Here is a 12,135-nt window from a genome sequence, read left to right on the forward strand (position 1 = left end):
CTGAGCCTTGCTGTCTGTCTATTTTCTAGTGCAATAAATGTGTTCTATAATTCAGCATTACATTTAGTCTAAATGTTTAAAGACAAGTTTTAAGGCTATAGACCGTCTCAGTGACAATGATGACTTTTGTAATCTCTTTTTACAGAGTATTTGATCTGAAAACTGAAGTTTAAAAATCAACAGATGAAGGGCTTATGCCCAAAACACCGACTCTCCTGCTCCTCAGATGCTGCCTGACCTGCTGTGCTTTTCCACGCTTTTTGACTCTGACTCTCCAGCGTCTGCTGTCCTCAATTTCACGTCAATGTCTGACAGTCGTTCAGTCCTTTGGGCCTGTAACGAGTTTTGACTAAGATTCTGTGAGAAGGAGCAAAGTTTTTTGGTCCCTGTTTCAGTCCGTTTTCAGCATCAGTGGGACGGAATGAGAGATCCTACTGTTACAGCGCACTGAGTGTGGAACCTAAAACAGTTATCCAGCCTGGAAAGAGGAATTCACGGTGGGGAGGGACTGTACATGTGTTTGTGTACCGCTGAAGCTTCAGCCATGGAGAAACCCGAGGAATCCCGCCCCGTGGAGAAATCTTGGAAGTGTGGCGACTGTGGGAAAGGCTTCCATGTCCTGTCTGTCCTGGATGCTCATCGGCGCAGTCACACTGGGGTCAGGCCATTCTCCTGCCCTGAGTGTGGGAAGGGATTCAGCAGTTCCTACACCCTGCTGAGGCACCAACGGGTCCACACAGGGGAGAGGCCCTTCAGCTGCTCCGAGTGCGGGAAGGCCTTCAGCAATTCCTCTGACCTACTGAAGCACCAGCGTGTCCACACCGGGGAGAGACCGTTCGCCTGCCCAGAGTGTGGGAAGGGGTTCAGCAGTTCCTCCGCCTTGCTGACCCACCAGAGGGTCCACACAGGGGAGAAGCCCTTCAGCTGCCCCAAGTGTGGGAAGGCCTTCACCCAGGCCTTTTCCCTGCTGAGGCACCAGAGTGTCCACACAGGGGAGAGGCCATTCACTTGCCCAGAGTGCGGGAAGGGGTTCAGCGATTCCTCTGCCCTGCTGACCCACCGGCGGGTCCACACTGGGGAGAGGCCTTTCAGCTGCCCTGAGTGTGGGAAGGCCTTCACCCATGCCTCCAACCTGCTGACCCACCGGTGGGTCCACACCAGGGAGAGGCCCTTCAGTTGCCCCGAGTGTGGTAAGGCCTTCAGCAATTTCTCCCACGTGGTGATCCACCGGCGGGTCCACTCCGGGGAGAGGCCATTCACTTGTCCTGAGTGCGCAAAGGCCTTCAGCAATTCCTCTGACTTACTGAAGCACCAGCGGGTTCACACCGGCGAGCGGCCCTTCAGCTGCCCTGTGTGTGGGAAGGCCTTCACCCAGTCCTGCAACTTGCAGAGGCACCAGCGGGGGCACCAGTGCTCCCAACAATCGGATTCTGCCAGTGAGGCTGCTGTGGGTCACCCCCAGGACTGAACCTCCTGCCCAGTCTGATAGTGGGAGAGTTGGTGGGCTTGTTTTGTTTTCTGTTGGACTGCACCCACTCCCACAGTGGCTCAGTGGTGAGTAGCATTGCCTCCCAGTGCCAGGGACTCAGCTTTGATTCCACTATTGGGGCAACTATCTGTGTGGAGTTTGCACATTCTCCTCCTGTGCCTGTGTGGGTTTTCTCTGGGTGTTCCGGTTTCCTCCCACAGTCCAAAGGTGTGCAGGTAGGATGGATTGGCGATGCTAAATTTTCCCAGTGTTCAGGGATGTGTAGGTGTGGTGTATTAGTCAGGGGAAATGTCAAGTAATAGGGTAGGGAAATGGGTTTGGGTGGGTTACTCTTCAGAGGGTCAGTTTGAACTTGTTGGGCTGAAGGGCCTGTGTCCACACTGTAGGGATTCTGTGATTCCATGAACTTTGATCCATTGGGCACTGCTGCTCGTTGAGCCCAGGACTGCACGTTCCCACTGAAACAATCTGCACAAACCTAAGCCTGCAAGGCCATTGGAGCAGAAGTTAGGCCATTCAGCCCATCGAGTCTGCTCTGCCGTTCGTTAGAGACAAAAATAAACTGCAGATGCTGGAATCCAGAGTAGGCAAGCAGGAGGCTGGGAGAACACAGCAAGCCAGGCAGCACCAGCAGTGAAGTCAGTGTTTCAGGTATTAACCCAAATCATTGACTTCTCTACCAGAAATGATTTACGAGGATGTTGCCGAGAGGTTGAGTAGACTGGGGCTGTTTTCCCTGGAGTGTCAGAGGTTGAGGGGTGACCTTATATGGGCTTATAAAATCATGAGGGGTATGGATAGGGTAAATAATCTCCCTGGAGGTTGCACAGTCCAGAACCAGAGGGTTTATGGTGAGAGGGGAAAGAATTAAATGGGATCTAAAGGGCAACCTTTTCATACAGAGGGTGATGCATGTATGGAATGAGCTGCCAGAAGTGGTGGAGGCTGGTACAATGACAGCTTTTAATTGGCATCTGGATGGGGACATGAATAGGAATGGTTGAGAGGGATATAGGCCAAGTGCTGGAAACTGACCCTTTGGTCCAACTCATTCATGCTGACCAGATATCCGAAATTAATCGCGTCCAGTTTGCCAGCACTTGGCTTGTACCCCTCTAAACCCTTCCTGTTCATACACCCATCCAGGTGCCTATTGATGAGATTCCCTACAGCGTGGAAACAGGCCCTTCGGCCCAACAAGTTCTCACCGACCCTCCGAAGAGTAACCCACCCTAACACTACAGGCAACTTAACATGGCCAATTTCTCCGAACCTGCACATCTTTGGACTGTCGGAGGAAACCCGTGCAGACATGGGGAGAATGTGCAAACTCCACACACAGTTGCCAGAGGCTGGAATCGAACGTGGGAACCCTAGTGCTGTGAGGCAGCAGTGCTAACCACTGAGCCACCATGCCGCCCAAGGGTTTTGCATATTGCCACTGTCCCAGCATCCACTACTTCTTTTGGCAGCTCACTACATCCATACACCACCCTCTGCATGAAAACACAAGCAAAAGAAAACAGAATTTAGAATAGCATCCATTTATAAACCCGACCGTCACAACCTCCCCGCAACTTAAAAAGGAGCTGTTCAGATTTCCTGAAGCATTCTCATAAACACACCCCTACAGCAAAAAAGAACGGTCAGTTCAAACACAGGTTCTTACAGGAGAGACATTAGTGAGAGAGCTGAAAATGTGTTGCTGGAAAAGCGCAGCAGGTCAGGCAGCATCCAAGGAACAGGAGATTCGACGTTTCGGGCATAAGCCCTTCTTCAGGAATTGTAAGTGAGAAACAGTCAGCCAGAAACATTTGTTGAATCAGGGAACCTTTCTTCCCCCAGTAGCTTCAGACAGACTGCTCGCTAAAACTCAAACCAAATCAGGGTTAACAAAAAGGAGACCCGTCCTTTCATTGTCCAAGCGTTTTATAAAAAAATGTTTCAAACCCTTTTCCCCGATTGTTGCCCCCCCCCCCCCCCCCCGCCACCCTGGCTATCACCTGATTGCCTGCAGAATTTAACTGAGTTTCCATCGACAGTGCCCATCTCTGGAAGTGTCAAGGGGTTTGATGCAATTTTGTTCTTCCAATACTGCTGCTGCATCGTTCTGGAGCGAGAACATAGAACAATACAGCACAGTTCAGACCCTTCAGCCCTCGCTGTTGTATCAGCCTTTTATCCAACTTGAAGATGAGAAGAGCCTGCACACCCCTCAATTTACTGCCGTCCATGTGCTTGTTCAGCAGTCGCTTAAATGTCCTTAAATGTATCTGACTCTCATTCCAACCCTGGAAGTGCATTCCATGCACTCATCATTCTGAGTAAAAAACCTACCTCTGACATCTCCCCTAAACCTTCTTCCAATTAGCTTAAAATTATGCCCCGTCATGACAGACATTTCTGACCTGGGGAAAAAGTCTCTAGCTATTCATTCTATCTATGCCTCTCAACATCTTGTATACCTCTATAAAGTCACCTCTCATCCTTCTTTGTTCCAATGAGAAAGGCCCTAGCTCCCTCAACCTAAGACATATCCTCCATTCCAGGCAGCATCGAGGTAAATCTCCTCTGTACCCTCTCTCAGCTTACACATCTTCCTGTTGTGGTTCTGTTCGCCGAGCTGGGAATGGGTGTTGCAGACGTTTCGTCCCCTGTCTCGGTGACATCCTCAGTGCTTGGGAGCCTCCTGTGAAGCGCTTCTGTGATGTTTCCTCTGGAAATTTTCCCTACACATCTTCCCTAAAATTAGGTGACTAAAAGTGAACACAATATTCCAAGTGTGATCTAACCAGTACTCCATACAGCTGCAACATAACCTTGCAGCTCTTAAGCTCAATCTCCCTGCTAATGAAAGCCAACATACTGTACACCTCTGTAACAACCTTATCAACCTGGGTGGCAACTTTGAGCGATCTATGGACTTGGACTCCAAGATCCCTCTGTTCCACCACACTGTCAAGAATCCTGCCTTTAACCCCATAGGTTGAACAAACAGAGGAGTTTGGTGAAATGAGAATCATTAGATAAATGCTATTGAGCGAACTGATAGTGCTATGGGCTGGCAAATCTCTGGGTACAGGTGGACTTCATCATAGAATTTTAAAAGGTGGCTAATGAGTTCATATTTGCATTAATGTTAATCTTCCAAGATTTATTAGATCAGGCAAATTTTCCTCAGACTGGAGAGTAACATATTTAATACTTCTGTTCTAGAAGGGAAAGATACATCATGGAAAATGAATCCCTTGAGTCAATGGCAATTAAACGTTTGTTTTTGAATCAATTAAGGAGATTATAACCACCATGTCAAAAAACTCGTGGTAATTGAAAAGAATCAGCATGCTAATATGAAAACAAAATGCTGTTTCACCAATTTATTCATAGAATTCCGAGAGTGCGGAAAGAGACCATTTGGCCGATCAAGTCCTGCACCAACCCTCAAGTGCATCCCACCCAGATCCAGACTGCCACCCTACTCCGGTAACCCTGCATTTAGCATGGCTAACTCACCTAGCTTGTACATCCAAGGACATTACACAATCCAGCATGGCTAATCCACCCAACCTACACATCTTTGGACTGTGGAGCCCCCAGTGGAAACTCACAAAGACATAGACACAACATACAAACTCCAAACAGATAGTCGACTCAAGGCTGAAATCAAACAGGTGTCTCTGGCCGTGAGAGGGAGCCACTGTGCTACCATGCCGTCCTAAAGGAATTCTTTGAAAGAGTATGGAAATTGAAGCCTGTGGATATACTGAACTTGAATATCCTAAAGGTGTTTGACATGTTTTCACGAAAAGCAAATTGCACAGAGGAGCTCATGGTGTAGAGTATAGTTATAGAACATCAACTGACTGGCAGAAAACAGGATATGCAAGAATGGTTCTTTTGTCAAATTGGTTGTATATTTGAAAGTATGGTGGGGTTCCAACAGGCATCTCTGCTGGCTCCTCAACTTTCTACAATTATATAGATGACTTACAGGAGGGGATCAAAGGTATGTGGTTACATTTGCAGGAAACACAAAAATAGATTGAGAAGTACATTGTGGGGATGACATATCAAGGATGCAGATTGTTAGATTGGTTAAATAAATAAGCAAAACTCTTGCAAGTGGTGTACAATATGGTAAAATGCAATTTATTACCTATTTGGAGAACAACCGCATAATTCTGAGATGCAGAGGGATCCAGGGGCCTTGCAAAGTCACAAGTTAGAATGCAAGCGCAGCAAGTGATTAGAAAGGCCAATGACATAAATGTAAGGAGATTATGCCTCAGTTACAGAGCATTGGTGGGACTACATCTTGAACACGGTGCTCAGTTTTGATATCCTTACCTAAGGAAGAATGAAAATGCCTTAAAGGCAATTCACAGAAGGTAAACTGGATTGACACCCACAATGAACAGACTGTTTTATGGGAAATCATTAGTCAGGCAGGTCTGACTTTCAACCAGAGTTTGGAATAGCAAGGGGTGATTTGATTGAAGTTTCTATGAGCCTGAATGGTCTTCAAAAGATGGATGTTGAAGGATGTTTACTTACTGTTGTGAACGAACAATTAGATCACCCATTTATAGAGTCATAGAGATGTACAACATAGAAACAGATCCTTCGGTCCAACCCGGCCATGCTGACCAGATAACCCAACCCAATCTAGTCCCACCAGCCAGCACTCGGCCCATATCCCTCCAAACCATTCCTATTCATATACCCATCCAAATGCTGGGGGATTGAACATTACCAAGAATGACTATTGCAGTGGTCAGAGCTTGAACAGTTCATTTACAGAACAAGTCTAAACGGTCTTTACCCTGTAAAGGTGTTGTGTGCCAGTTTGATACCAGTTGTGCTGTGGGCTACCCTGGTAAGCCTTGCCCTATCCAAATAGGTCACACTGCAAAAGAGAAGATAGGGAAATGTTATCTTTCGGTTACAATTTGTTTCTTCAAAGTCACAATAGAATATTTGGCAGGGATGAAGTGGTCTGTTATGTGCTGACTTCAGCAAAAGACTTTTTGACCCCTAATGGCACCAATGTCTTCCCAATTATGGGATGGGTGGAACTGTTCTGGGACAATAACCGCATCTCTTACTGAAAGACCCATCTATTGAACAGCCTCAAGGAAGTCACAAAGATAGGCAGGCCTCTTATTTGCAAGGTCCCTCCCTTACCTACACTAAACTTGGTTATTATTTTGAATAAAGTAAGTACTCCTCGTGCTGTAACTGTAGGAACATAGTCTCCCCTGAGTTTTGCACAGAATGGAAGCATCCAAAAGCTCTACAAAACAGGAATAGCACACTTTGGGATATGCAGCTCTCAGTGACTTTTTTTTGTAGAAGGATTTTCAGGAGTTATTAGCCATCAAAACCGTATTGATATTATTTGTGGTCTCACCCTTTTGGGTAATGAGACAACTGCTGCTTTATTGAGATCAGGATTTAAAATTTGAATTTAGGAGCAACAGGTGTATGTAGGTTTTTATTAACCACAAAATGGCATTTCAATTTTAAATAATATTTTAAAATAATATAACAAAATGGCTTCAGGTTATGATTTGACATTGAACTTGAATTGCTGCTTTGCTGAGTTGGTTGGATTTAGAAATAAAAGAGAACAATGGAGTTTGCATAATGTGAATCATAAGTAATTTGGTATTCGAACTAATCTTGAACTAGCAAGCATGGGATGATTTTGCACGTAAAACAATCTGTTTCCCAGGAAATATCATTGGACTAACCTGCTGTCAATCATGTCACCTTATTACATTTTATTGGTCTTTTCTTGTCATTAAGGCTGTGCTGTTTCAAAAATAAATAATGAGTAATTTTCAAAAGGAATTGTGTAATTTTGCCACGGAACATAAAGTTTTTAACCTGTGTTGCTGGACAAATCTGTGCTAGGCTGCCTTATTTCATTCAGCTCCCAGTGATTCTTTTGACCGATCTCGGGGGTCCAGACCTTCACCCTAACCTGCAGAACCCCGAACACTATGGATACACTTACCTCGGCCAGTCCACTCTAACCTGCACATCTCTGGACACTGCGGGTAAATTAGCATGGTCAACATACACTAACCAGACCATGGGCATTAATCAGTAATTTAGCATGGCTGAGCCCCCCTAACCTGCACATCACTACACTGTGTGGGGAATGAAGCTCGGCCAAGGCCGGGGCTGCCACGAGGTTGGAATTCTCTCCCGGAAATGACAGTTGATGGTGCCCTCACCAAGATGGCCGCCCGCGCTCCCCGCCCCAAGACAACATGCGCCTGACCCTCACAAAGATGGCGGCTGGTTGCCAGGCAACCCGAGAGCTCCTTCCCCGGTGAAGTAAACACTGGGCCTGTGGGGCTTTTATTCGCGGCCTGCGGCCTCCCCCTAGGAGTTTATAAACTCCCCAGTCTCCCTCCTCCCGCGGTTCCCAATCCTACCCTGTCTCACTGTCTCCTCTCCCCGGGGGCAGGAGCCAGGTCTTGGCGCTCGGACCTGGCGACCTCCCCGGGATGTTTCTGAAACCTGGTCCTGTTCTGAAGAAGGATCCCCGGACCCGAAACACGTCCTCACATTTCTCTCAACACGAGCTGCCGGACCTGCTCAGCTTTTCCAGCGGTTTCTGTTCTTGTTCCTTCAGCCGCCGGCGCCATTCCTCTCCCACACTCAGTCACACTGTCTTTGTCCGGCCGCGGGACCTACACTGCACATGCGCCAGCAAACAAGGGGCGGGGTCCAGACAACGTCGTCACCAATTGAGAGGGCGTGGTTGGGGAGCCCTCCAACCAATCGGAGACAATGGGGGCGGGGCGATCGTTTTTCCGGCCCCCAGCCGCCAGAAAGGTGTTATTTAAAAAAGTTTCAAAGTAGTTTTTTAATAACTTTTCAGCCAGTTGTGAAATGTTATTCTAGACCTCTGGAAGGGTCAAACATTAGGAAAGTTTCAAACATAAACAAAGGGATAGTAAAAACGATAAATAAAAATAGGTAAGTTAACTTACAAAAGAAACCTCGCACTAAATATCAAAAAGGACAGCAAAAGCTTCTGTTGGTATGTTAATGGGAACAGAGTCGCTGAGCTAAGTGTGGTACCTTGGAAGATGAGAACTGTTAGTTCATTGGGGACACTGAAGTGGCAGAGATGATCTCAGTTTTTACGTTGGGAGACAACAGAACTATTCCTGTTAGAATTGGCAAGTCAGAGGCTGTAGAAAGGATAGAACTTAAACAATCAACATTGAGAGGGTAAAGGTACACAGCAAGCTATTTGGATTGAGGACAGACAAGTCGACTGGTGCTGATGGCCTACATCCTGGGTCCTGAAGGAAGTGGCAGTGGAGATAGTGAATTCATTAGTTACAAAATTCCAAAAATCTCTGAACATGGGAAAGATTCATTGCGTTTATTTAAGACTTGATATATATATGTTCTTGATTGTCAAGGGGATCAAAGGTTACGGGAAGAAAGCTGGAGAATGGAGTTGAGAAACATCTCAGCCATGATTGAATGGTGGAGCAGACTCGATGCACTGAATGGCCTAATTTATGCTCCTGTGTCGTATGATCTTATGGTTCCATTGGTTTGGAAAAATGCTAATGTAACACTTGTATGCAAAATGGGAGGGAGGCCATATGTGGGAAATTGCAGACTAGTTCGTTGAACATTTGTTATAGAGTCATGGAGATGGAGGACCGGAAAATTTGTGGCTGTAAGAGCTGCTCCTTTTTTGAGGTATTTTGAGTTTTGGAGGCGATTTCCTTGAATTCCAGGAACAGCTATTAATGTTTTATATGTTGATGCATTGTTTTGGAACTTTGGAGTAAAAAAAATCAAGACAACAGCAATTTTAAAATGGAGAAAGACAGCCAAAGGCAGTGAGCACATGGTCTGTAAGGGAGAGAGAGAGAGAGAGAGAGAAAGAAACGTATATTACTAACGGACACAGCAGTGAATCTGCATAGTTACTGCCTCTGCTGTTTGAAATCATGTCTCTCTGAACATCTTGGAAAAATTTAAAAACAGCAAAATTCACAGCTGATCTTGGAGGAAAATGTGTAGGAGAGCTCACAGCACAGGAACAGATTAGTGCACACTTTTTAACGTGTAACCTTGCTGTAAGTCTGCAGTAGTGAATAGAGTGGGTTTTTTTCTCGATTATATGGTTAGAGATTTTAGAAGTTCACCAGCGAGTCCACAACAGGGGAATGGCCAATCACCTGCTCCAAGCACAGGAAGGGATTCATCAATTCCTCCAGCCTGCAGACGCACTAGCGGGTCCACACCAGGCACAGCATGCTCACCTACTCTCAGTGTGGGAAGGGCATCACCCCCTCCTCTAACCTACGGAGGCACCAGTGAGTTCATGTGCCAGCAAAGGGTGATTGAAGGAACAAGGGCTGAGTGCCATTATCGACTGGACTATCAACCCAGTTCTGGGGACTCCTCGGGACACCTGGGTTTGAATCCCGCCACAGCAGATGGCGGAATTGGAATTCAGTCAGAAATCTGGAGTTCAGAATCTAATGATGAAATCATTTTCTGGGGAAAGAAAACCATCTGATTCACTCATGTTAGAGTCTGTCTGCAACCCAATCTTGAGTCAGACTGGTTCTGTTTCCAAAGTAGGGATTTCAAAGTTTGTGAGAAGATTTGTAGCTCGGGTGCTCGTTGTTGTGGTTCTGTTCGCCGAGCTGGGAATTTGTGTTGCAGATGTTTCGTCCCCTGTCTAGGTGGCATCCTCAGTGCTCGGGAGCCTACAATGACGCACTTCTGTGATGTTTCCTCCGGCATTTATAGTGACAACCAGAAGCGGCAGATACAAATCACTATAAATGCCTGAGGAAACATCACAGAAGCGCTTCACAGGAGGCTCCCAAGCACTGAGGATGTCACCTAGACAGGGGACGAAACGTCTGCAACACAAATTCCCAGCTCAGCAAACAGAACCACAACAATTAGGGATTTATAACATGTCACATGAATTGACTGCCTGAAGATTGTGTGCTTTTTGGGCAAAATATAATGTATCTGCAAATAAAATTCTGCAATTGCAATTTCACCCCAGAAACTGATTGGTGTGCATGTTAGTGTGTGTGTATGTGCAAAGAGCATGTGTTTGCATACGACCGTGCTTGGTAACGTATGTGAGTAATGGGGTACAAGCCTGTGTGAGTGGGATCACTTGTAGTGTGACATGAAACCAAGGTCCCTGTTGAGGCAATCCTCATGGGTTCCGAACTTGGCTATCAGTTATACAACACACATTGGAGAGGGCAGGGTGGGGCTTGTCTTACAATTTGCAGAAGGTGGGATGCCCTCGATGCTGTGATCCAGGGCAAACACATCCTAGAGGACATTCGTTCAGAGAGATGGAGCTGGAAGCCAGGCTGCACACATGTTGAGGGTAAAGTGGGAAAGTTAACCAGGCACTTTATTCTGGGAGATGGTCATTCCCCTCTGGAGAGAGCCTTTTGTTTGCATCAGTGGATAGGGTCAGGAGGGTGTAAGTGCAGGTCTGGCAGGTAAAGGGGATCTGATAGAGGGCTGCAGGTGGGAGGAGCTAACTGGTTGGGCTGTGGGAGTAAAAACAACATTGGGGAGGGGGAGGTGGTGGTAAGGGACAGAACAGTGACAGGGATGGTCTCCGTTCTCTGCAGTTGTCAGGAGGAGCACAGATGGCATTGGTGTCTGTTTGGTGCCAGGATTCAGGAACCGATGTGCTCAGGGCTGGAGGAGTGGGAAAGGGAGGTTGCAGTGGGTGTGGTTCAACAATGTCAGGAGGAGAGAGCCTCTGCTGAGGGCACATGAGAAGTTACAAACTACTGGGACAAAGCAGAACATCAAAGCTCTGGGTGGCTCAGTGGTTCGTACGACTGCCTGACAATGTCAGGGACCTGGATTCGGTTCCACTCTTGAGCAGCTGTCTGTGTGGACTTTAACACGTTCTCATTCTTCTGTCTGCGTGAGTTAACTCTGGGTGCTCCAGTTTCTTCTCACAGTCTATATATCTGCAGTTCAAGGTGGATCGGCCGTGCTGAAGTGTCCACATATGTGCAACTGAGGGTCGGTTAACCATGGGGAACTGTAGGAAAAATGGGTGGGTCTGGCTGGGATACTGTTTGGAAGGTCAGTCTGAATTTTATGGGCCAAATGGCCTGTCGGGATTATATGATTCTACTGCGTTAGCCAAGCATCTATTGAGAAACGATTGCCTCAGGTCTGCTGTGGGTGGAGTGGGTTCCAATTCATGAGACACTGACACCAGTTCTGAGGAAGGTGGGATTTGTGCTGTCAGTCCCCCAACCATTTGGTCCCCATCCACTCTCTCTCCTCACACTCTGTACTCACCAATTCTCTGTCCTCAGCCTTCTTCTCTCTCTTCCCCTCATTTTCTGCACCCGACCCTCTGTCCCCTGTAATTTTCTCTCTCTCTCTCTCGCTCTACCCCACTCTCCTGTCCATTGTCTCCCCCCTCTACCCGCTCCCCTGTCCATTCTCTCCCCCTCTCTACCCCACTCCCCCGTCCATTCTCTCCTCCTCTCTACCCCGCTCCCCTGTCCATTCTCTTCCCCCTTCTACCATTCCCCCATGCTTTCTCATGCACTCTTTGATTGCTGTATCTCTTTCTCAGGAAAGGGAGA

At 47.0% G+C, this 12,135-nt stretch overlaps 1 protein-coding gene and 1 long non-coding RNA gene across 2 annotated transcripts; one reads left to right on the forward strand and one right to left on the reverse strand.

Moving 5' to 3' along the window:
- The first annotated feature begins 429 nt into the window (after positions 1–429).
- On the forward strand, positions 430–1,785 carry LOC132807721 (gastrula zinc finger protein XlCGF8.2DB-like). The gene has a single exon (XM_060821753.1). It carries the CDS (start codon positions 515–517, stop codon positions 1,466–1,468), a length of 954 nt encoding a protein of 317 aa, XP_060677736.1. The 5' UTR covers positions 430–514; the 3' UTR covers positions 1,469–1,785.
- Positions 1,786–5,550: 3,765 nt separating this feature from the next.
- On the reverse strand, positions 5,551–8,191 carry LOC132807723 (uncharacterized). The gene is made up of 3 exons (XR_009641999.1): positions 8,069–8,191; positions 6,312–6,395; positions 5,551–5,836 (listed from the first exon to the last, which is right to left on the reverse strand). It is a non-coding gene; the product is annotated as an uncharacterized LOC132807723 (long non-coding RNA).
- Between the last annotated feature and the right edge of the window lie 3,944 nt (positions 8,192–12,135).

Source organism: Hemiscyllium ocellatum (genome assembly GCF_020745735.1).
Source record: "Hemiscyllium ocellatum isolate sHemOce1 chromosome 27 unlocalized genomic scaffold, sHemOce1.pat.X.cur. SUPER_27_unloc_20, whole genome shotgun sequence".
In the NCBI taxonomy this organism is placed as follows: domain Eukaryota; kingdom Metazoa; phylum Chordata; class Chondrichthyes; order Orectolobiformes; family Hemiscylliidae; genus Hemiscyllium; species Hemiscyllium ocellatum.